Raw genomic sequence first — 25,772 nt, forward strand, 5'->3', positions numbered from 1 at the left:
GCAGTTGACTGTGATCAGTTTATGCTGGTATATTCCTGCCCCAATCTTGCCATGAATATAGTACATTATTAAATATTTGTAGAAATGTGATGGTATTGAGTTGGGGGGGTGTTGTTTGCGATTGAATGGTTTTCTTTTTGGGGGAGTAGGTTATGAACTGCCTGTCTTTGGCTATGTAACACATTTAGGGAAAGCAGATCTTCCAGATGTTCCTTACAGAGTTTCATTAAGGCTGAGACCCAGAACGCTGCAAAAGAAAATCCAAAGTGTTCTTTCCATGAGGTTATTTTTGTAGTAAAATACCAATGACTATCTTCCCTTGTGAACTTCTGAGGGTCTTTTTGCTTGAGGGCTGGTCACTCTTGCATTCTAAGTCACACCTACAAAGAAACTTCAGCAGCTTTTGGACATTTTAACTACTGATTCTTCTTCCTTGGCACTAATTAATTCTAGCTCATGCTAAAACACAGGTTCTTACAAGCCTCCTCCTCCCCCAGATTTCCTGACTACCTGCCCTGTTGCTTCTGTTGCCTAAAATTATATTTCCATCAATTGCTATGAATGAGATACAGGAAGCTCTCTGATATGGGAATGTTGGAAGAACCTTTTAATTGCCAGATAAGCATTCTACTGCTGGATGAGGGCACTTAATACTTTACCAAGAAATAAGAGCTGCAATACAGTAAGTGGTGGGTATAAAGGGTGAGGACTAAGTCTTCCCTGGGTTTTACTTTTATCTTGGCTTGCAGACAATTAGGTATTGATTTTACCCAAGGCAGAATTACAAATTACTAAGAGGAGGTTGATTTGTGACTGTGTTTTTGTAGCAGTCATTTGGTTTTATGTGTGAGTAATGCAATAATAGAACCCATTGGGCTGGGAAATCAGAATTTCTGTTCTGACAGAATTTTTAATTCTTCTATAATTTCTTTATCATATTTAACAAAACCAAAACAAATTATCAAAAAATTCCAGACAAAATCACAGACTGTCAAAATATCTAGTTGCATGTAGATGTTTTTATGGATCTATAGTTCAACTTCATTCTGACTGTTCCTCTATAAATTAGATCACCGGGCTAGGCTACATTTCACTGCATTTCCTTCCCCTCACTGAGCCACCTGAGGGATGTAGTCTGGTAAGAGAGCTTGATCTGCATGGTGAAGGACAGTGTTCTTCAGTGAAAGTACTTTTGGCAAGAACCAAGGTGTAGAAGCTTAAGAATGGAGATCTGGGCTGAAATGTCCTTTTTTTCCCACTGAAAATAAAATTGGCAAAATTAACAGCCTCTGTAATATTGAAGAAGCCACATTTCATGCTGAGAAAATGCTTTCTCATTGACTAACAAGTGACTAACAAAATTGACTAACAAGTGACAAACCTGCCTGTTTGTTTTTTTTTTTAATAACTCACTTAGAGATTCCTTCATTTTGAAGCTGGTGCTTGCTGTGAGAGAGGTGAAGAGTGGTGAATGTGAAAAGGAAGACAAGTGATATAAGTTTTTGGTTGACCTTTGAATCCTACTTGTAGTGAATTTCTATTGGCCTAAAGCCAGCAAACACAGAAGTCCTGTAAAGCCTTGGGTGAGTTGTAAGGTCTTGAGTAAGTGTTTTCCCTGAAGGGTTTGAACATTACTTCTGAAGCAAGGTCATCCTTAAAGTACTCAGCATGCAGTAGTTTTTCCTTATGTAGCACACCTCTTGTGTATATTTCTGTACACCCATTTCTGAAAATCTGATTCTAATTTAGATAAAGGGATTTAAGAGGCCACTGTAGAGCTGATGTTCTTGTTTGCAGTTCAGATTCTGAAGATAATAATAATAATCAGGAGAGTTAGACACTGTAAACAAGACAAAAACAAGAAATAACTCCTACTACATTGAGGTGTTCATTCTCTATTAACATCCAGTGAGTGCCTAAAACGTTTCCCAAATTAAAAACTCAGTTCAAAGCATGAGTACCAAAATTATAATTTGAATATTTGTTTTGAATATGAAATGATGACAGGAACTAAACTAGTTCACACCAGCAGTGTGGGGGTAGTGATCTGTTTATGGTATCCCAGTATGAGGAAAAGACATCTATTGAAGAAAGGCTTTTTGAGAAATAAAGGTTTATAAACTAGATACAAATACATTTAGTTTGAGAGCAGTTATTATACTAAACATCAGGGGAACAAAGCTCTGTAATAGCTTCTACTTCAAAAGAGAATGATCTTCAAATTTATTTTCATTTGGACACTCTGAATTGCATTAAATGATGGAGTTTATAATGAAAAGGGGCTATTCTAATGAATTACAGGCCCAGTACAGTTTTATATTGTATTTTCCATACTGTGGCAATGATTATTTCTTTGAGTACAGCAGATTTTTTTGCCCTGGAGGAAGAAGGACATCAGGATAAAATCATAAAATAAAGTTTTACAGATTTGAATTAGAATTGTCAAGCAAGTTTGAGAGGGTCTGAACACTGATCTAATGTTTAATCCTCAAATTTCTCCTGCTGTAAGATTAGGACGATGATAGTCATGTGCTTCACAAGGATACCAAGGATTAACTCAACTAAAAATATTTATTTAGTGGAGGTTACATAAATGCTGAAAAATATTCTCTGCCTAGGAAAACCCATTTTGTTTTTTTCTCCATTGATCTAATCCGAAACAATTGTTGCTTCAATTTGTAGTAAGATACATGATGCAAAGATACACACTGTAAAACTCTGAGAAGTAATCTCAACTGACACAATATGTAGAAAAATTGTGCTGCTTTGAACAAAATTTTAGTATTATGCCACTACCATATGACAAAAATTACTCAGTTATTGAACAGGAGGGGAAAATTAGAGGCTCTGTCACTGTCAGGGTTACACTTACTTTTTCAATACTTCTTCATCTGTTGAATTTGATTGTCCTCATAAAGCAACTAAATTATTTGTTTATCTAATATGCTGTATTGCACTGAATTACAGAATGCTTCATTCTGTTTTCTTCACCTGACCTGTGCTTGTATTCAGCTTTGAAGTGGTAAGTAGAACCAAATGCTTAACTGAAGTCCTACTTATAAAACTTGGACATATTATAGAAAACAGGAATATTAGAATTGAAATGGGGAACTCTGAGGCCAAATAAATGCTTGACCTTAATCAAACCAAGGTGTGGGCTAAAATTGATTCTGATCCCTGACCTGCCATTGCAGTTTAGACCACTGCAACAGAAGATCCTGTGACATCCATTCAGTGTGGCTTGGCAATGCCATTTTGAAGGTTAGCTCAAGTTTAGACTACCTGTGGATCACATATGCCTTTCTAGGATTTTAACTATCCACACCAAACTTGGAAATCAGTCCAGAAAAAAACCCTTAACTGCCAAGAGCTTTCACCCAACTTCTAGATCACACTGAAGTAATGGAAAGTGAGAAACAGCACAAGTGTTAATATTTCATCTTTTTTCCCCCCTGCATTTCTCTTAGGACTGGATGAGCTCTTGACCATGTAGACTCTCCTTTGAGGACAGATGTACCTGTGAAGCCAGCAAAGAAACACCACTTTGGCTGAGCTTCCTTTGATGTCCACTTGCAAGAGCAATGAGACTATCAAGGGACCTTGCTTACAAAAATCCTAACACCTTTTTTTTTAGCTGTGAACATACCACATTTCTTGCTCTACAGTAAGCTCTGAATACTGGAAATTTCCATTTGTCTATCCTGCAGGTTTAATGTTATCTGTGGAAGTGTAAGAAAAACAGCTGGTTGTAAATGAAGTTCTGAAACTGCCAGCACAACTGTAGGCTGATCATGGTAGGCAAGGGCAAACTATTTGTCTGAAGCTGTTTTCCCTGTACTGGAGAAAATTTGAGATGTGTAACCCTACAATTTATCTGAGTCCTTAAACAGTTTGTTGTTCTGTTGCCTTTTGGGTAGTGACAATGATTCTAGAGGTCAAGTCTTCCCCTACAGCTATTTCCTTGCTAGCCCTCAAACAGGCAGCAATCTCTTGTCATTCAATCCCTGCAGTTTATGCTGATTTATTTCCCTATCTTCACTAGTGTTAGTGTGACTCTGACCCTTCTATTGACCAGCATGGCCTACAAGGCTGTCAGGAAGCAGTTGGGGCAACATTTTCACTTCTCTAAGCTAATCACAATGAAGATGCACTACAGTGGACACAATCTCTTAAACTGAGATACAAATATACTTTTGCTTTGAAATGTGGCTGGTCCAAATATAACAAAAAGCTTACCTGCATCATGCCTAGGAGGCTTGTTCTTAATTACACTGATCACTTAAACCTTTGGAGAAATAGGTCAGTCCATACAGGTTTAGAGAATAAGTGGAGGAGACAAGAAAAGATCTATTACATGTTATATGAAAGGATTACTTCCTGTATCATAGGATGTTGTGAGCTGGGTTGGAAGGGACCTTTAAAGATCATCTAGTTCCAACCACCCTGCCATGGGCAGGGACATCTTTCACAAGGCTGTGTTTCTCAAAGCCCTGTCCAGCCTGTCCTTGAACAATTCAGGGTATCCACAGGGTTTCCACACTTATCTGGACAACCTGCCTTATTGTTTGATATATATGTCTGTATATATATATATATATATATATATATATATATATATATAGTATAAATCTACCTTCTTTTAGTTTAAAAGCATTGCCCCTTTTCCTGTCACTACAGTCCCAGGTGAAAAGTCTCCATCTGTTTTCCTTATAAGCCCCCTCTAAGTACTGAAAAACCACAAGATTTCCTCCAAGCCTTCTCTGCTCCATGCTGAGCAACACAAACTCAGCCTTTCTTCACTTCCAGTCCAGGACAGGCATAACATGTCAGCATAGACAAGATGTATCAAAGGAAATAGCCTGGGGCAGCATGAAGTCTGGCTGGGGTTGCTTGGAGCCCTAGTTAAATACCCAAGTTATTTACCTGAACAGATCTTTTTGTCATGAGCTACAAGAGAAATTCATAAAGTAATTTAAAACTTACTGTGTGAAATGCAATTATACCTTATCACAGCAGCAAAGGTGCCCTTGAGACCTTTTCCTCTTTGTCCCTTTGGTTTAAAAAGTCATAACACTACATGTTGGCAGAGAAATGAAGTGAAAATATTTCTGAGCTGTACTATAGTAGAGTATTCTGCAGTAAGAGATCATTTTGACTTGACCTATTTTCAACTGAAGAGCTCAGGTGTGCCATGCTCTTTGGACTACTAATTACTCAAAGACTGCTTAGCTACCAGTGAAAGAGGACAAAAAAAAGCACATTATGAGTATTGAAATCTAAGTGAATTTTAATGAAAAATTATAACAATATAATAAATTCTATGGTAACTCCACAAACCTCTCAAAGGTTTGAACTAAGCAAAAAACGACTCTTTTCAGGACTTAACAGAAGTGTCCCGATTTATGTATAAAATGAAATTTGGCACAATTGTCCCTGAATAGCATACTGTCTTTCTGGATCTGTAGTTCTGTGTTCTCACACAGCTAAAGTATCTTATTTTTCTAAACGTGAAAATGAGCAACTTAGAAAATACGCTGTTAACTGATATACATATTCCTCCATCTTTAAAAGTTAGTCATTACCTTTTGTTGGAAATGCTGAAAACTGCAAAATACCCCATGAAAAACGACTGAAAATATAGTTGTTATAACAGCCAGTGGAGGAATGTTAAGGTTATTTTTTCATCATGATCATGTGTATGTGCCTTTCCCAAAGCTCCTCTGCATTTCTCCCTGTTCAGTACAAAAGGTACAATCAAGAAGGACTGGAAAGGGGTGCTAGAAAATTACATATACAGAGAACAAATAGATTATTATTATGGACAGAAAAACTCTATGTTATTCATCTGGCAGCTCGGAAGTTCCACAAAGGCCCTGGAAGAGGACTCTGGCCTGAGCAACAAGTCAGTCATTAGGTAAGAAGGGGTGGCATTGCTTCCTGGGGACTGTCAGAGCCACAGCAGAGGTGCCTGGGAGGTGTCTGATGTATGTTGGGCTCAGGCCCCATTGAGGAACACTCCCTAAGGACATCATTATCATTATTATTCAAATCTCTTCAGGAAAAAAAAAAAAAAGAGATGTCTTAGTTTTATCATTCTTTCTCCTTAATTTCTCCCTTACCCATCATGCTCCATTACATGACAAATTTGGAAAGGTCACAGTACTAATGACTTTCAAGTAAGTGTGTATATTCTTTTGAGCATCACTTCTCAAGATCCTTGGGGAAAATGATTGGGTCACCTATTTTTTTAAAAGTGCAATGATTTTAATACAAGAAGACAGACACTAGAAATCAAATCACTAATCAGGGACTTATATTCACATTTAATACAACCTTTTCCTCACACTCTCCCTCCTTGTTTTGCTCAGAGGCACTTTCTGACACCAGAAATAGCACACAACTGATCACATGGTGTGAGTGGGATTTTATCCAGTTGTAATATGCAACAGAGTATTAGATGTGCTAGCCCGAGTTTCAGTAGTGCAGGGAGATTTAGGTGCACTATCTGAGCAACAAAAAAAGTGAAAGAAATTAGTGTGAAGCTCATGAGCTGCAGGGGAGCAAGGCTAGTTTGTTTAGCAAATATTGTGACTTGTAAAATTCATCTGTAGTTTTCAAACAATTGGTTTTCTAGATCTATAAGTGATACAGGTTTAAACGACTTAAATTTGGCTGTCAGTAGCAATGCAGCAAATTTCTATTTTCTCTGAGTGCCATCTTCAAATTTTGTGAAATGAGTAGAGATTCACTCAATCTCACTGTGATCTCATCCATAACCACACCTTCTTGAACACTTATTATTAGTATCTTGACTTCTACATCAATAAAAAATGAATTTCTGGTATGTGAAAACAAGATTAACCTCTGAAGCTGCTGCACCATTATGCTATCCATCTAATAATCCCTGTTTCTTGGTGCAGTATGTCCTCATGCACAGTTATAGCAGCCAGAAAGCACTTCATTGTTGGGGTTCCCATGCTGTTCTGTGGAACACACAAGAGCAGGATTCTCCCAGTGATCATCTCCACAGCAGCAAACCCATGGCTACAGAGAAACTCCATATCTCCTGAGTGAATGCTTAATACGTGTTTGCATGTTACATATAAAAGAGCAGGGTTCTTTCTCTGTCAGCACCATCATGGTGAAAGGTAGGTAGTCAGAGCTGTCATTAAAAATCTGTTTGGGGTGGCTGCATGGGTGGAAGTTTGAACAATGGGAACTTGACAGGGATGTGTGATGGGAGTAAAACACACTGAGAGAGGGAGGAGAAGATGAAACAAAATCTGCACAACTACATTAACTGTATAAGTATAAAGGACTGATGCACTGAAAGTGTATGCTGGCCTTGCCCAGCTGCTTGGCTGTGTGCTGCCTTTTTGGACCTGACCCTTGGGGAAGCTGCCCCAGGCACAAACAGTCATATTGCCAAGGGCCAAAAGAGCCTTCCATAAAGAGAGAACAGGGAAAATGGGATCTCCTCTATTGTCTCCTCCAGCTTCACCCCAGCCTCATTTGGTCTCAGGCAGTTTAGTGTTTTAGTTTTGTCAGTGAATCTTGATGTCTGCCTGGCATGTTATGAGCCCAGTAACACTCCAGCTTAAACAGTGCATCTCTCTGCTCCTGGAGGACAGCACAGGAAGAAGGACAGCAGCATACCTCATGCCATCCCATCTGAGGGAGTTTCTGCAGCTGGAAAGAAATTCACTATTTTCCTCAGTGATTTACTACCTCAGGTCAGTACAGAAGGCAATGCCAAAGACAAAACTATTTCTCTAGATTTCCAGGACCATGAAAGTGACTCAGGGACTGCTTGAGAGTTAATTTAAAGATGTGCTCTGTAGGATGAGTTTTAAAGCTGACTCAGAGGCTCATGGTTCCACAATACTCTGCACAGATTTATGACAGCTGGAAGCTAACACCACAACTGCAGTCAACCAACACATTTTCCAATCTTTAGGGCATTTCCCAGAGCAAAAAGACTTATACATAGAGAGCCAACAATTCTGCCATATGTTCTGTGTATTTTTAAGGGGCAGGAGTAAATACCCTACTGTGGTACCTCATATCTGCAAACAGAGAACTGTGAAAAATGCAGACCAGATAATATCTGTGTTGGGAGGCACCAGCCTTCCGTGACAATTCTCAGCTAAGCATGAAGACCAGAGTAGATGAGTGCCAGGAAGATGAACAACTTCTTTTCCTGAGGTGTTAAATTTACAAGAAAGTGTGAGAACAACTACAGAGGTGCCAAGAACACCAGTGTGGGGGTGTTACTATTGTTCCTGTTCTGAACGGAGGAGGAACAGACAAAGGGATGGGTTTCACCTTCTTGAGTGAAACACATTTCTCAGCTGTCAGTAAAAACCAATTATTTTCACTGCTAATACACAGTGGCACAGCGGAGGAGAGCTGCAGGTTAATGCTGCACATTAGCTATCATTTTGGTTTGATTAGTAAAAAGTATCTATCCCAAACCTGATCAAGCTCCTCCCCTTCAGGGTGGCTCATTACATCTCAATGTGCAAGGAAAATGCCAAAATGTATGCGCTATCAATATTATATAACCTGCTCCAGAGATCACAGCACGAGATTATCTCCCAGCCAAGGACTTCAGTCAAAGTGTTCAGAGAATAAAGAAGCAAGGCAGATTCTGCTGTTGAGAAGTTTTCAAAAGAATCATAAAAGGTAAGGGGGAAAAGTTACTGGTTTACTTCAGCATTAACACTTTCAAATTTAATGTTCTATTTGCTTCAATGTCAGCTCAAATTAGACATTGGAAATGAAGCCCTGGTCTTGAAGAAGACAATAGAACTTTTTCCTTCTGATTTCAAGGTTTCACAGCTTGCTTGAGATTTTCCCTTCAAATTCCAAGAGTAGATTCTTTGTTGTTTAAGAAATTTAGATTAGATGAATGGTCTCAGGCTGTGGTAAATTTGTGGCAAGAATGATCTCAGGTTGTGGCAAAATTTTGGCTGTTACTTTTAAATGTTACTTTAAAATTTGGCTGTTACTTTTAACTCTTCCCTTGTCTCACCTCCATAATAATATAATGCTGCTGTTGATAAAGACTAAGGGTGGGCACCAGCATACACCGAGCAAGAAAAGATAAAGGGTGTTTCTTTGTTTTGTAATAATGTTATGGACACAGTGAAGAAAGAAAACTCAGAACAACCTCTAACATGTAATCTAATAAAAAAAGTTTTCATGAACTATGCATATTTTTTCAGATTTCCTACTGCAAAACACTTTTAAAACTTCCAGATCTGCCATTATCAAACTTTGGAGTCAGAACTGTCAACACAGAAACATTAGGAGGCTCACTTGTGAGTACTGACAATGGCATTTACAGGAATGAGAGACCTGAACTGGATGTAGGCATTTTAGAATATGCTTTGGTGTTCATAAGACAAAATTTGTAATCTATTTTGGCATGTAGTTGAACTGTGAATTTAACAGTAAGGATGTAGATGTCCACAAAAACAGTAACTGCAATGATATTTGGTTTCAAGGGGACCTATCATGATAATAGTATTTACAAATGGTCTCTTTTATTTTTATTTCAATGTCATGAAATCCCTTTGTCTCCTTGTCTGTTTTTCCTCCCTGATCCTCAACCTAATCAAATGTTTGAGTATTCTTCTTGTAAATACTTTTGGCAACTAACTCTAAAGGATACAAATTAATACCCAGTGTGTCCTCAGAAGAACACAAGCAATTTCAGTACGCAAACATTTTAACATTTTTCTGTTCTTCCTTTCTAGCAATATGCTGTTGTTTGCAAACAGTGGTATTGTTTGGACAAGATTTCAATGTCCTTAAAGATACGTCTATAAGACTAGTAGTCACAATGGTCAAGAATATCCGATGGACCCTAAAGAAGATATAATTTAAAAATAATGTATGTCTTACCTGCTTATTCATGAGTATGTAGATAATGGGATTGCAAACCGTGCTGCTTTTTGCTAGGATGGAAGGTATGATGCTTGTAACTGGAGTCACAGCACCTGGCTTGCCAAATGTTGCAAGTAATGCTATAACCCCGTATGGAATCCAGCACACCAGGTAACAGATAACTGTAGTGATCACCATGAACAGGACGTGGTATTCTCTTTTGCGGGCAGCATTCTTGTGGACTTTTCCAACCTAAGGAGAGGTTTAAAAAGAAATAAAATTTAACAAGCAGAGCTGTTGGATTGGCTACATGAGCAACCTGGGACTATTGGTCTTGGATCAGCAATAACAGTCAACACTGTAGTTTCAGAAGCAAAACAAATGCAAACCCAAAAGTGACTGAATGCAGTGAAAAGACTTTAATCATTTCCATCAGGCACTAGGGGAAGCCTTGCAGAGACCACACTGCATGCTGGCATAAACCAGAGTGCCAGAGGAGGTTGGAGCAAATGTAAAAAGGTGTCAAAGCATCTAGTCCTTATCAGATGTGAAGTCATCTGCAGTTGCTTTTAAAGTATGGAATTTTGTGTAAATGTACCATGTTTTCATTCAAATTATGCCAGTACACAGAACTTGCTTGAGATGAAGAAGCTTTACATAGCACATCTGAACCACCAGAAGTAGTTTCTGTTAAGGGTGTGGAAATAGAAGAACAACACTGGGACCATGATTAGTATCTCTGTCCTTGGATCTTTTCAACACTAGATAAAGCCTCAGCTGGCCTGGCATAGTGTTAGCCATGGTCATACTTGGAGTGGGAAGCCAGAGAAGCCTTGCTGAATCACTTGGTCAAGTTTTAAGTGGTAGGATTCATTCTTTCTAGACTATTTCTTCCAGGTACTTAACCATTTTGGTAAAAGGGCTTCACTCCTGATAATGATCAGAAACAGGTTTTTGTGCTCTTTAAAAAAAGTGTGCTGAATGCTGATTCCTTATGGTTCATTGGGTTTTTTTGGGAAATGGAATAGAATTGGCTAAGCAGGAAAAGCAGATGTAAATGAGCAATTTCAAAGTGATGGTACAAGAATCTATCTTGTAACCATGAATTTGATAGTAGTTACAGTGTGTGGGCAAATCTGCTGTGGAAGTAGTTATAATCTGTGCTTCAAAATTTATTCTCCTTTAACATGTTCTGGATTGAAGTATCATGCCCTTTGGGAGTCTAGAGCTCTAAGACAAAGTTTTAACATTAAAATAACAGCCAACTTTTATTTTTAAGCATTGGTGTGAATATGTTTTTCTGTAGACAGCTACAGAATGCTCTTCCAGTGTTTGGGCAGCTAGCTGAGTGCATGGGTGGCAACTGTGAGGAGCACTCATTCTTTTATTTTTAAGCATTGGTGTGAATATGTTTTTCTGTAGACAGCTACAGAATGCTCTTCCAGTGTTTGGGCAGCTGAGTGCATGGGTGGCAACAGTGAGGAGCACTCATTTCCTAAAAATCAAAAGCAAACTCTGCAAGGAGGTTAATTTTGGAGACTCTCTCCACTGACTCTAGATGGAAACTCAGCACACTGGTCTCCTGAGGTTATAGCTGATTTCTCAGCTTTACCCCAGCATGTGTTTAGCAAACCCAGATGTGCCAGCAGGACTTCAGGAACTATTCAAATGTTTAAACTATATTGATTGAGACTTGTACTCAGCCAAATCTAATTTATGTCCATTTTAAGGTCTTTTTGCCTCTTGAATGCAGCACTTGAGTGTAAATTGCACCCAGGGGAATTAAGCCCAAAACTACAAACACAAATAAGCAAAAAAAGCTGCTCTGTGTAATGGAACACATCCAAACTTTACTTAATCTAATAATAATAAAAAAGTTTTAAATCAATAGGTTTAAACTGATTCAGGTGAATGAGTAGAGCACAGTTAAAAAAAGGTGGAAGTCACCAACCATCCCAGTCATTTGTCATTTGTTGTTGCCTGACACATATATTGTGCATGCCAAGGAAATAGAGCTTTTTCTATCTCTTTGTAGGGTGGGTCTTTTTGCATAATGTATGTATTTATGTGTCAGATTGTGAGTTAAACACATATATAGTATAAGTCAAATAAATATGGTTACAGTTTCTTTTTAGTTCATTGTTAATCTAGGCTTCCAATGTGCTTGGTTCTATTTGGAGTTTTAGTGGAAATGTTGCTGCAAATGAAACACACGCTAACTTTGCCTGCCCAAAACTAAGAAGCATTTTTCCTGACTGTTTTTTAATGATTTTCTGCAAAAAGACAATAACAAAATAAAAGCTATCCTTTCTGAGAACATATGGGACTATGTTTTTTGTAAGACTGCAACCTGTTCATTTTATAATTACTTTAGCTTGTAAAAAGGATTAATAATAGATAATGGTCCAATCCTGTATTGCTTATTTGAACTAAATTTTTCATGACTAATGCGAAATTTCTCTGACTGATGAATCCAGGATCCCACGTGAGCTGCAGCTATGCTACAAATTAAATATTAACCAAGGAATGCAAAGCCTCCGTCAGCCATGGCATCCACAGCTGAAGACCTTCAATAAACACAGAAGGATCAGGCAACACATTTCTGCTCTTTGTTTAGATATGTGTCTTGAAGAGTTTTCAAGAATTTGTCATCTGCACAGATAAAATTGAGATCATAAATGAAGGAAAGAAAGATGTCTAAAAGTAGAGTGGCTACGGATGTGATTTTAGCATATATCCTTCCACTTTCACAGCATTAGGTAATTTCCATAGGAAGGGAAGTTTTGAAATCATGTACCATATTTGTCCTCACACTCTTGGTTTCATTGTCTTTGCAGTTTTGCAGCCTACCTGTAGAAGGTGTTACCTTTAAAATTTGTCTCTTTATAGGTACTGGAAGCCTTTCAGAAAAATATAACTCAGGTTCATGTAATCTACAGAAAGATTACACTTCTGCAGGTGAAATAACAGTAGAAATTTTAACATTAAAATAATTCTATTTGTTATTTTAAAAATACTGGACAATGTAACACAATTGCTACACTTTATTTTCAGTAGTCAAATGGAAATGCAGCTGGTAGAAGAGCATCAGACAGTGATGAGAAAAACCAGATTGGAATAATATTCTAGAATAGCTGAGCTTGTGAATCTCTGTCTAAATGTGAACATACAGAGTATATATAATATGAATTTAAAATATTTAGAAGATCTAAACCACATTTTAAAGCAGCACAAGAAATACTGGCTCATTGGGATCAGATTGTGCTTCTGTAGGATTTGCTGTAAATTCAGATGTTTTCTCTGGGACAAAGATCATCTCCTGCCAAATTTAGCAATATAAAGGTTGGGAGACCACTATATTTAAAGAAAAGAAGACAGGGGGACTGGTTGTTGAGGAGTTTTTATTGAGGGAATTGTGTTTCTCTCCTACTTTCATCATGGGAAGTAGCAGAAATGGGGATTTTTTCAGAACTCAGCTGGAGGCAGTGACAGGCAAGCTTGTCTAATCTCAGGCACTGAGCGTAACAGTGGCACAATTATCTCTGGTCTGGATTTGCCCTGAAGCTGTGCTCACATATTCCCAACACTTTTTTCGAGTCAATCTGACACAAAAATACCACTACTTAGATCACTAGGGCAGCATGCTGAGCACATACATTAGGTGTGACAGACCAAAGAGTGTGGGAGAAGCCAGGGTGGCATTCAGTGAGGAGGCTGACATGGTAGAAGTGTCCTCAGAAGGAGGCCAAGGAGAAGGAGAAGGAGACACATTGATTGGTTAACCTCAAAAGCCACATTCACAGCTGACAAGATGTAGCAGATACATTACTCACCAAGTGATGGGCTGCATTGCTATTTCATTTTTTGGAAAAGATGAAACTGGGGAGCTCTGAGCAGAGCATAAGAAATTTCAACAGCACTAGTGAAAGTCTGGAGAGGTCATAAACCAAAGACCAAAGGGGAGCTTACAATGTGGATACAGAAGGGGTTAGTAAAAAGAGATGCAAAGAGCTTTTCCTGTAACTGTGGAGATTGTTAGGTTGGAATTAAAGAAAAGGATTCAAAATATCTGTTGTGACAGGTATGGTGCAATGAGAGAGAAAAGCCTTTAAACTGGATGCAGGCAAATGTGTGGGCCTGTCACAACACAGACCCACAGAAAAGGTATGGCCTAGAGGAAGCTTGACTTCCTCTAAGGAGAACAAGTCTGCCTTTTCCTTAAAGAGAAAAGAGAATGGGTCTGTCCTTGCAGAAAACAAGTAAACCAAACACATGAACAGTGTTGTACAGTGGAATGGGAGATAATTATAGGACTGTAGGTCATAGGAAATTATTTTAAGGTAACAGGTTCTGGTTACCCAATTTAGACATTGTGGGTGTCTGTCCAGACCTTGTCACTGTCCAAGTCAATGGGTTCAACCAGCCTGCTCCTGGCAATCACAGCTGAGTCCATGAGTTTTTGTCAGGCCAAACACTGGAGCTTTCTAGCCCAGACAAAAAAAGACAGCAGCTACCTGCCTCTGGGCAGGGATTTTCTGCTTTAAATATTTTTTTTGTCGTCAAACAGCTTCATATGGAGAAGAGCCTTGAGCATCACCTTACCCAAGGGGACCGCCTGCCCCTTCCTGTGCTCCAGAACCAAAAGTTTGACCTACTGCAGCCCCTTGCTCAGCTCTCTCTGGATTTATCTGAGTATGACTTAAGGGACCAAGGGTGTACTGGTCATACATCCACTCAGAAGGAGGTATCAATATTTAGAGCAGAAAAGGTTGTGGTTAATTAAATTATGAGGTAAAGAGGGTAGTGAGTAAAACTTGCTTCACAACTTGCTTTTTCCTAACTTTCTTCTCCAAACTTGGATGATTCTGGTGTAAAAATTTTCACATAATTACAGAAATATGTATGTGGGTGTGTGTGTATATAATGTGTGTATATATATTTGCAAGATATATAGTGTGTGGTGTGCATATGTTTTTGCAAAATACAAATACATGTATATACATATTTCAAAATGTTACTTTTTGTCATTGACTGAAAACATTTTTCCTTTAGGTGCAGGAAAGTGTGAAGTCCATCTTCTATGTAGATGGTAGCATATTGTTGTTTAGCATAAAGTAGCCTAGAAAGAAACCTGGAAAGAAATTTCACACCTGTCATCTTTGTTGAAGAGTTCAGCTTTATTAGTGATGTTGCATATACACATTCTATATTTTGCTGTCTCTGGAAGAGAGAACACAGAAACCAAAAAGGAATTAAGGTCTGACATTTTCCCTTCCTGCTTCAGAAATTCTTCAATGCAAAAGACATCAAAGTCAGCTTTAATTTTCTTTTCATTTTTCCTTTATTGTCAGCTGAGCTGTTCAGTCAGTCAAAGCCATCACAAACATTTTTAAAACAACAAAAACCCTAACCCAAACCAGAAGGTGTTTATTAAATTATTGGTTAAAAATATAATTTGTTGGCAAGCTTTTCAAGAAGAGGAATATTAAACTAAATTACTGCCTTGCTTTTATGAAAGCAATCTCAGCACCTTCCACCTTTATAATAGCAAGCTGTGCTGCTGAGCAGCAACATGTGTAGGAACGTTATAATACAGGTTCACATCTTCCCTGTGTTAAGGACTCCAGGGCCGGATGCAGCACTCCAGGTGGGCTCTCATGAGGGCAGAGTAGAGGAGGAAAATCACCTCCCCCAACCTGCTGTCCAGTCCTCTTTTGATGCAGCTCAGGATGTATTTAGGCCTTGTGGGCTGAGAGTGCACATTGCTAGCTTACATCCAGATTTTCATCAATGAGAACCCTGAATTCCTTTTCTGCAGGGATGGTCTTAAGGACTTTTCCCAGTCTGAAGTAATTTTTGAGATTTCCCCAACCCATGTGCAGCACCTGGCACTTGGGTTTGTTAAATTTCCAAAACTTGCTGTTGGGACAATGCTGTCAGTCATATGGTGTGATTATTGGAGCTGCAACTCCTGCAAGGGCAGGAGTTGGACTTTGATGATCCTTTTAAGAGTATCTAATGGACTTCTCTTTCTAAAACCAAACTGTTAATGCAACCCAAATGATAGTGAGCCTTTACACCTTTAATCTTCTCATACACACTGATGCTAGAAAATACACAATGAATAAAGAAGGTCAGGATGAAACATGAATTATCTATGACAAGAGCACCATGAGCTCCTTGTTTAATATATGGGAATGTGTTCACTGTGTTAGTCAAGTTGCTGCTAAAAGCCTTTTAGCAGTAGAAAAAAGAATCCTGCATCTAAGAGGATTATAGTGTTCCTTAAGTCTTCCATAGAACTTGGCATGATTTTAGCATCAATAGCAGTTATGCTTTAAGAGCACTGTACAAAGCTGTGAATTTTGTATTTAAAGCATCACTTCACCTTGAGGCATTAAGGAAGCTAATTCCCATTTCAATAACAAAAATTTACAATAAAACCAGTCTTCAGCTGATAAAATATCCTTCCTGTGGACTTAAATTCCTACACTTAACAGTGACATAAAATAATTAGCTATATGGCTCCTTGTCTGGTTTTATGGCTTCTGCCTTCTGTATTTGTTCCTATTACCTCATGATGTGGCCCCAGCTGAGCAAAATGCTCATGTGCGTGTTTAAATCTCAGTTTGCTCACTGAATATATTAGTGTAAATGCTTTGTAGAGTCAAGGCCCATTGAATTCTAAGATGACCCAAAACAGATGTTTCTGTTCATTCTCCATTTCCACAGGACAATACATCTCTTCAGTGTTCACTCATTTTGAACTGAGCCACCTAACTGCTAACAAAGGAGGCATTTATTTTCTAAGCCAGTGAACCCTCTTTTTCCACGATTGCCTATTTTAAACAACTAAGTATTTAATCCCTTTTATTATTAATCTGTACACTACCGGATCTGGGGTAGCTCTCACTGAGAAATAGATTACGTGGAGAGTATGTTTCCTACAGCTATTTAGAGCTTTATCTGCTTCGGAGATGTGGTTGGTTTTTTTGCCCTTATTTCCTTGTTTTGCCTGAGGACAGAATCCACAGAGATGGGGGAGGCAAAAGCTCATCAAAAGTGACATTTCAGTCACTGCTTAGTTTGACTGCAAGGTTTAGTAAAGGTTTGTTCATACTAATAAATGGAGGCCATATCTGATTTTGTTGTCTTACTTGACTGGTTCATGATGGAAGAAGAATAATCTTTTTCCAGCTTTTTCTGCTACTGCAGCTTTTGCATAAAAAGTCTAGATGCCTTCTGTTCATTTCAAGAAGCCGTAGCAGACTAAATGTTCAAAGACTGGCAGACTTCCCTCACATAGTTATGAATATTTTACTTATGTCTGGTTTTGGTAGTACTATCGAATACTTGATCATGTCAAAACAAGCGCTTATAGCTGACACGGAAAGATGCTGGTGGCAACAAACACTGCTGCTCATAAATAGCCTTTTCTTCACTGTGCAGTTCTGAAGTAGTGAAGTAAACATGGTTATATGAGTGTAAGAAGCACAAACACAGATCCAGGAATAATGTATCAGCCGTGATGAAAAAAGCACTTTGTGCCCAGTTTCCATATTGCTTGTTTAGAGTGAGCTACATAAAGGATGTTTAGAGCACCCACTATTTAGGTACACAGAGTATAGTAACTGATACTATTTTCTGTCTTAATAAATAGCTGGAGAAAGAGAAGGTGACTTGAAGAACAAAACACACAAACAGGATCCCTGATTTCTAAGATGTTATGATGTACATGTCCCCTGCTTGAAGTGGCTCTGGATGGTGCATATTCTCTCCATCTAGTGGTTAGATGGATGGGGTGCCATATATTCTTCATAACCTTTCAAGATGTTCACAGCTGAAAATGGGTGCAGTTAAAATATGAAGGAAATGCTTTATGAGAAAAAGCATGTAGCTTAAGGAAGGAGGAGAGACTAGGGTAAATGTGACAAAGAAAACACAAGGGAATTCAAAACAGTCAGGTTAGATCTTCACCGTTGAAGCTTTCCCTTCTTAACCACTAATTTTGGCCCATATCCCTCTCCTTACATGTGTAAAAAACCCCAGCTTGCCCATGGGTGATGGGAGTATGATGGACTGACTGGGTATGTGCCTCTGACACTGTAGGCCTTGCAGCTACCTTCAATCACTGTGAAAGATGGGCAGTTGTGTTTTAGATACTATTGCTTGTTAGAATTTTGAACAAAACTAACAAAAATAAGATATTTTCTTGTATAGCAGAAAACATTCTAATTTTCTAAATGCTTACAAATGCTCAGATGGATGAGCTTGTTGAGAGACTTCCAATTTCTACCCCCTGTATCCTCTCTGATGCAAGACCCTAGATCTGTGGAAGCAATGATGCTTGAAAACTTGTAAATTCTAGATACAAATAGCTGAGGGAGGGATATAAATGCCATTTCTTCTGTATTTCAGCTTTACACCAAATTATAGCCTAAAGTGGAGGCATCTAGATGCAGAGTCAGCTTCATCATTAGAAAATAGAGCAAAGGACTATAAAAAACCCCAGATATATGTATAGGGCTTTTTTAGTAAAGTGTCTCTGAATTATACTTTTACCAGCATACATGATTGTTCAACTCCAGATTAAACCAATTCTTTTCCTTTGTCTATCTTCTGAAGTTGGACATAACATTTGAAAAGAAAAGGAAGTATGTGTTTTCTAGCGCAAGAGAAACACTGACATATGCATCCCAAAGTACAATAAACTTGCACTAAAATATTCTCTATGTGAAAACAAATGCAAAATGTGAGAGAGTCAGCAAAGTTTTGGGTTATAGCTGTTGTTACATATTCACAAATCTGGCACTCTGAAAGTTTATATTACTTTGTCAGATGCACATTAAAATAAATAGCAGCTGGTGAAGACAAAGGTCTGAATTTCTCTGCTTTCCTACCATTTCATTTTCATGTTGTCATAAAATACTCTAGTATCATACATTTCCTGTTACTGCGATGAAGTGATTTTACTATCTTTACAAATAAATATTAGGAATTCCATGAATTGTAATGAATTTAAAATCTTACAGCCAGAGGGCTGGAAGGATTCTCAAGGGATTTGGTGTTTGTCCATCATAGCCCCTTCCCCCATAAGCACTAAATGCAGGACAAATGCTCCTCAATCAGCCTGAGATTTACTGTCTAGTAGAAAGATATTTCATACCCCTGAACAACCTTCTTTGTGATTTCAACACCTATATCCTTACAAACCTTTTAGTAACATCTGATCTAGACCTTAATTTCTAGAAAATGTTTCTTTGTGTCTTTCCATTAGTGTAAGTTTATGCAAGCACAAGTCACAACTGCTTCTCTTTAGTAGCAGTGTTTTTACATTTGAAAATGTTCACATATCTGTTCTCAAAATGTGCATATCTTGGTTTAACAAAACCAAGCAGACAGAACAGAGCACAACCAAGGTCAGAAGTCAGGTGTTCCACACCTCTGCTCACCCATCCCACAATAAGATCTATTGTGTTTGCAAAGGTATCTTGTTCCCAAAACCACACATTTTTTGGGACTCACTATACAAATTATATGCCTTAAACTTTACCGATTCCAGCCTGTGTTTTTTCATCTTGTATGATTTCTTGTCGTGCAAAACCCTGCACTTGCACTGATCAAGTCTGATGTTTACTGAATTTTAATTATAGACCAATATCATTAATGAAAGTGCTGAAAGCACTTGACAGATCTCTATGAAATAGGCACCTTAAAGGGAATCCTCTAGCACAGTATTTACCTAGTTGCTAAGGGCATGTCATGCGCAAAGAACTTGAGTTTTATCACAAGTTTCCCTTTTATCCTCTAGACCAGGTTACCTGTCCAAATGTGATTACAGTTGATTCTGGGCAACTTTTGAGCAACTCATGTTGGCAGCTCCAATTCAGAATATTCAACTACAAAGACTTCAAAGCATATTTAGAGTAGTGAGAGGAAGAAAAATATTTTAAAAACACCTTCTACCTCCTGTCTGGTGTTGCCAAATTGTGACTTAATGGGGTGTCCATAGAAAGAAGGTAGTTGGAAGGGTCCAGGTAGTGGATCATTGAGAAACAAACATCCTTGGCTGATGTTTCTGCAGTAAATGGCCAGACTGATGGAAAGAAAAGAAGGCTTTTCTTTTATGAATCCTACCAAGGATTAGTAGGCCACTACTAAGCCTGTTAATGCTGAGTAAGTGTTAAAATAGTCCATAGCATTCATCTGAAAAGTGGGGATCTACTGAGTACTTCCTGCTGACTTTTCAACAGTCTACCAATGGTCCTCACTGAAATACAGTTCACCAAGCTTGCTTAAAGGCAGGTCAGTGATTTTTATAGAGTCACCATCAACACTTAAGGAAGACATGGCAGTTTTATAGCATTAATAGCCCAGCTGGCAGCTTACTGGCATTTCTAGGAGAAAAACAGGCGTTCCTAAAAGTGATGAGATGTGTTAACTTTACCAGACTTAGACAAATTCCTGTCATTTCTCTGCAGAAGGAGCACAATACAGATAGTGCTGACACACAATTGTAAGGTATACTGATGCAGAATTGTACTGTTGCTAGGGAATAGAAATAGATTATACGTTAAAAATAAGATGTGCAACTTCGCAAAACTTGGTTAGCTGGCAAGGTCCCTTTCATTTTTGTATGCAAACTGTAATCATGTAAAAGGTAAAACACATCTTCCTGATAGGCATACTTACTTTGGAAAAAAACAGTGAAAAATACCAGTAGCCCATCAGGTTATATTGGCTTTGAAACTACAAATTCTTTTGAATCCTGACAGGTCTGAGCCTGTAAAAGAGTATTATTCCAGCAAGGAAACAATTTTAGTAAGAAAAAGACCAAAATAACCTCTTAGAAGATGACTGGGATACAAGATACCTTGGGTTTGGAATTTTATTTCTAAATAATATTGGTTTTCCCTGAAATTTGTTTCGCATTTGTTGAAGGGGAGCAGTATAGCAAACACAACTATATTGTTGTTACTCTGCTGCTGTACAAAAGGTAGCATTTGTATAAATCATTTCTCCAGCACAGAAACACAGATTTCTGGGTTACAGGGGAACACGATGAATGACACAGCACTGATGACAACTGAAAACAATCAATACAGATTCCAAATTTTGTATCTAAGCAGAATAATCACTATCACTCTGTAATGGTTCATTTTACTTGCCATACATTCTCATGTACTCCAAGGGGACAGACAAAGATGCAGTAGAACAATGTTATGAATTATGAATTATAGTTGCTATTCTTTAGTATGTTTTGATTTTTTTTTTTTTTTTTTGGTGGTGATTAGAACCCTGAAAGAGTAAAGTGTGTCGGAACCTAGGACATCCCTATGGATGCCCTGGACAGCTCGAGCCCCTGCAGGGGATTCAGAGACCCTGGCAAAAAGCCAAAGATACCTGTGCCTTTGATTTTGACCCATGGAGCAAATTAGTATTTTTTTTTTTTTTTTTTTTTTTTGGTGGTGATTAGAACCCTGAAAGAGTAAAGTGTGTCGGAACCTAGGACATCCCTATGGATGCCCTGGACAGCTCGAGCCCCTGGCAGGGGACTCAGAGACCCTGGCAAAAAACCAAAGATACCTGTGCCTTTGATTTTGACCCATGGAGCAAATTTCCAACTTTGTAAAAAGAGTTACAAGTCACAAGAGTTTAAAGAGAATAATGGTTAAGTTTGTGACTGGGTGAAAAGGTAGGATTTGGGGGTTTTTAGAATAGGGGTTCAGGAGGCAAGATGGAGGGATTGCCTGTCCTTTCTTCTTCTTCTTCTTCTTCTTCTTCTTCTTCTTCTTCTTCTTCTTCTTCTTCTTCTTCTTCTTCTTCTTCTTCTTCTCCTTCTTCTTCTTCGCCACCATCTTCTGTGTGATGCTGGCACTTTTAGATTGGTCCAGAGTAGAGACAGACTGTCTAAAATAAGTGATAAGTATTGGAAAATTATTGTAAATAAAGTACACGTAGTTCTTAGTATAAAATGTTAATACCACCTCAAGGGCATCAGTGTGCCGCAAACCGAGCTGCTAAGCAGACCTCAGAGGGTCAGAAAAAGGATGTATTAGATAAGAGAAAATAAACAACCTTGAAAACCAGAGCGATGGAATTCTGGCTTCTTATTCGATAGCTGGACTGGGAAAAAGAGACTTTCTAACTCTCGGGGTCATCTTGACCACAGAGATTCTGAGAAAAATGGCAGTTGAACAGATAGCAAATTGGTCTTTTGCCAGTGAGACCACTGACTGTATCCAAGAAGGCATCAGTTCACACAGCTGCAGTTTTTTTTCAGGAACAATCTAAAAGTAAGCTAATATAGGGGTTCCATTAGAATGGTTCAGTCAGGAAATGTGATGAGGTAGCTATACCTTAATGTGTGATTTAATTTAGATGAAAACAATTGTTATTAGCAAGCTTCTTGTTGACTGAGACTAACAGGAATGAGGAGGAGAGAAAAGGGCATGAGAGGATGGAAGAAGAGGGGAAAATGGTGGGGGAGGGAGGGAAAGGAAGAACAAAGGAAAAGAAAATGGGAAGGAGAGAGGAAGGAAGGAATTGGTGTGATACTGTCTCACTTGCTCACTTATAGAGTTGTACTTGGAAATTCAGAGCTCATGTACTGCTTCTGAAACACTACCTATATACACAGGGTTCTCAGTGATACTCTATATGGACCAGGATGCTTTCCAGCTTGGATAATATTATATTAATAATGTTATATTAATCTTGGAATCTGGGATTTCACCTTGAGTGTCTGAAATGTAAAACCATACTTGAAAGATGATCACATCTGAATGTTGGTTGCTGAGGATATTTCTCACTTTTAACCTCTCTTTGAACACTACTTCTGTAGCTCTGATAGCATTTGTTAGCCCTTTTGTACCTTTCCTGGTTTTCTTATATTCTTTTCAAATAGATGACCAGTACACCTTGCAATATTCAAGTTTATACAATGTTTATTATAAAAACATTGGGGATGTTTCTTTCAATCCCTTTCCTAACAGTTTCTAACATCTTATTGTTTTGATTTTCCTGAATAAATAATTTATTTTTTCATTAAATTACTCAAACTAACTCTACCATGTCTTTGAAGGGTGGTAACCAAGAGCTTTTTATCCCACATGTATGTATATATGGTGTATGATGGATTTACTTTGCAGAAATGACTGTACCTCAGGTGTTCTTACCACCTGGTATTGCCCACCTCACCCCTGGTCTGTGACATTGCTGACAAAGCTACTCACATGCCTTGCTCTCAGCTTTCCTGCTTCAGACAATGGTTGTTGGCCATTGTCCCTTGCTTTCCTAATGAACTTCACTCACTTCCCAGCTAATGATCTCCATGGATATTTACTGTAAGTCTACTACAGGGGGGCTGTAATTACTGAGGATGTCACACACTAAGGATAGGCATTCTGCACGTGGCAAGTGGTCAGATCTGTGTTTTTCTCTTTCAATCTGCAAACTAATACTATTTCCAATTGCATAATATATTGTTTATTTTGCAAAGAAGAGATTGGCACCAGAACAATTTTTTTTTTACAGCCTAATTTTGTTTTGGATATGCTGGGTTTTTGGGTTTTTTTTTACAATTACATCCAGGAAAAATCAACACAGATATTTTTATATAATTCTCTAGAATTCCTTCCCATTCTTATTTCAATAAGGTCAATACATCTGGGACAATTAGTGCCTATATCTATATATCTATATCTATATCTATATCTATATCTATATCTATATCTATATCTATGTCTATATATTATTTTTGCAATGGTTCACTAACAAGTCCAATCCTCTTCAAGTCAGTATTTATTAAATAAAGATATTGCAAGTTCAATTCACTACTGAGCAATACTTTCATTTTTGAGTTTTGGGACAGAAGAATTCTTCACAGTGCAATGGGTAAGTAGGGATAGATATAGTTAGAGCCAGTAAAAACCTGTCCAGTGTGAATTTAATGACCTCAGAGATGCTGTAGTCATATAAAATTCCACCATTCTTCTGGAAAGGCTGAAACTAATTGAGCAATACCTGTACCTCCCTAAGGAAAGGTCAAAGTAAAAAGAAGAATGAGTTAACAAGATGATTCAGTAGGCTGGAATTGTATTACTTTTAACTTGACATTTAGACTGAATTAACATCCTGAACTTACTCGGCAAGCAATGGAGACCAAAGGAAATCCATTTAATTATATATTGAGAAAATCCAAAATGTTCCAGGCTGACATGGCTAAGCACCTACTGAGCCTTGACCATCCTGGAGCACAGAAGCATAAGCAAGGCAGAAGAGCATTTACACTGCTGAATAGTGAAAGAAAACATAAAAAAGGAAATTCTCCCAGGAGTAGCATGCAATTAACAAAAGGCCAAGGCCAGATTACCAACCACAGTTACAAATTTTCTTCAGAAAGATTAAAGATTGATGCAGAAAGGCCAGGTTAGAGCAACGTGAAAGTCAATTCTTTCAACTTGACATTTTAACTGAACTGAACATTTATCCTGAAGTTGCTCAGAGAGTGAGAGAGAGAAAAGTATCAGGTAAGGCCTTTAAGGACTTTTATTGAGCTTGCAAGCCATAACAATGGAGAAAGTACAAAAATTATTCAAGGTGAATTTGTTAAATGAACATTCCCAGAGATAGGTGTTTTTAAATGCCCAGCTGAGGGCAACAGAGCAGAGCAGAGTGCTACTGGTATTTAACCAGGGATAGCTGCAACCAGGAACTAGTGGCAATAGTCATTCTATTTTCTGTGCAAGGCAGTAGCTTGTATACAGTGTTTTACAGACAAATAACCAAATTTTTAAGTATGTTTAATGGGAATAAAAAAATGTATATAGTTCAGTATACTCCAGGTAAGAGAAATTCCATTCTTTATGGGAATGTTTGCATGATTTTTGTTTGTCTGATTGTTTTTTATTTAGTCTCCGACTATTCATTAATTTCTTCCTTTTTAATTTCTGTGCAGGTTGGTTTTATTCAAACTTTGTTTTTGTTTAATATTTAATAGGCCAGATATGAGTAGCCAGATTTCAGGTAAATGGAAATCTATCTTGCCATGTTTGGGGCAGTTTCAAGTGAAGTGTTATATTACCAGATAAAATTAATATTGCAGCCTTCTGAAACTGCAGTGTTGTACCTCTTCTGCCATGTAAGTGACCATAAACAAAACAAATATTGCTGAGATCCCCTTAGAAAACACCTTACATGCTTTTTATTACCTTGGAAGATGTTTAGTTGACAGGTGTCCCATTTAAATTCAGGTTACCACTCCCAAGTACAGGAGAAGGTCTGGAATATACCCTAAGGCACCCTAGCACCGACTCATCCGAGATTAATTCAGCTGTTTAGCAGATGTCAGTTGTACTACTAAAAGTTCAAATAATCACCCATTCATTTTAAGCTCAGATGACTCCACCTCAAGCCAGAGACCATTGTTTGCTGTTTTAAGATGCATACATAAGGTGTAGACATTTTAAAAGAAGAACTATGGGGAAAAAAAAAAGATGCTCAATTAACAGGGAAGTGAAGCCTCAGGACCCTAAACACTATAAATTAAGAGTGAATGTTCACTCTTCTTAGTTTTATACCTTGAAATAACAAGGAAAGAATGAACTAAGACCACAAAGGGGATAGTGGTTAACTTACAATGAAAACTCTATGAAATAGAAAAGTTGGAGAGTCAAGAGATAAAAAATAACTTGAGAAGTAGAGTAAAATGCTTTATGCATATTTCTCTGAAGGAAACAATGAATTTAAGGTCTTATCTTTAACTTTCCTATCCTTTACCTGTGCACAGGGATATTGATTTAATGTATAAGGATTCCTGAGCTTTTTAATGCAAAGATCTTTATAATTCAGCAGCTGAAGAGTTCACCTAACAACTGCAT

General features: G+C 38.0%; 1 protein-coding gene across 1 annotated transcript in view; it reads right to left on the reverse strand.

Moving 5' to 3' along the window:
• LOC120504714 (pinopsin-like) overlaps positions 1-25,772 on the reverse strand; it is a 71,638-nt gene that overhangs the window by 10,009 nt on the left and 35,857 nt on the right. Inside the window, exon 3 of the mRNA XM_039714493.1 lies at positions 9,910-10,143. Within this exon, the coding sequence (XP_039570427.1) occupies positions 9,910-10,143 (234 nt within the window). The remainder of the gene's footprint in view (positions 1-9,909; positions 10,144-25,772) is intronic.

The sequence above is a fragment of the Passer montanus genome, unplaced genomic scaffold (assembly GCF_014805655.1).
Source record: "Passer montanus isolate IOZ18808 unplaced genomic scaffold, ASM1480565v1 scaffold3, whole genome shotgun sequence".
Classification (NCBI taxonomy): domain Eukaryota; kingdom Metazoa; phylum Chordata; class Aves; order Passeriformes; family Passeridae; genus Passer; species Passer montanus.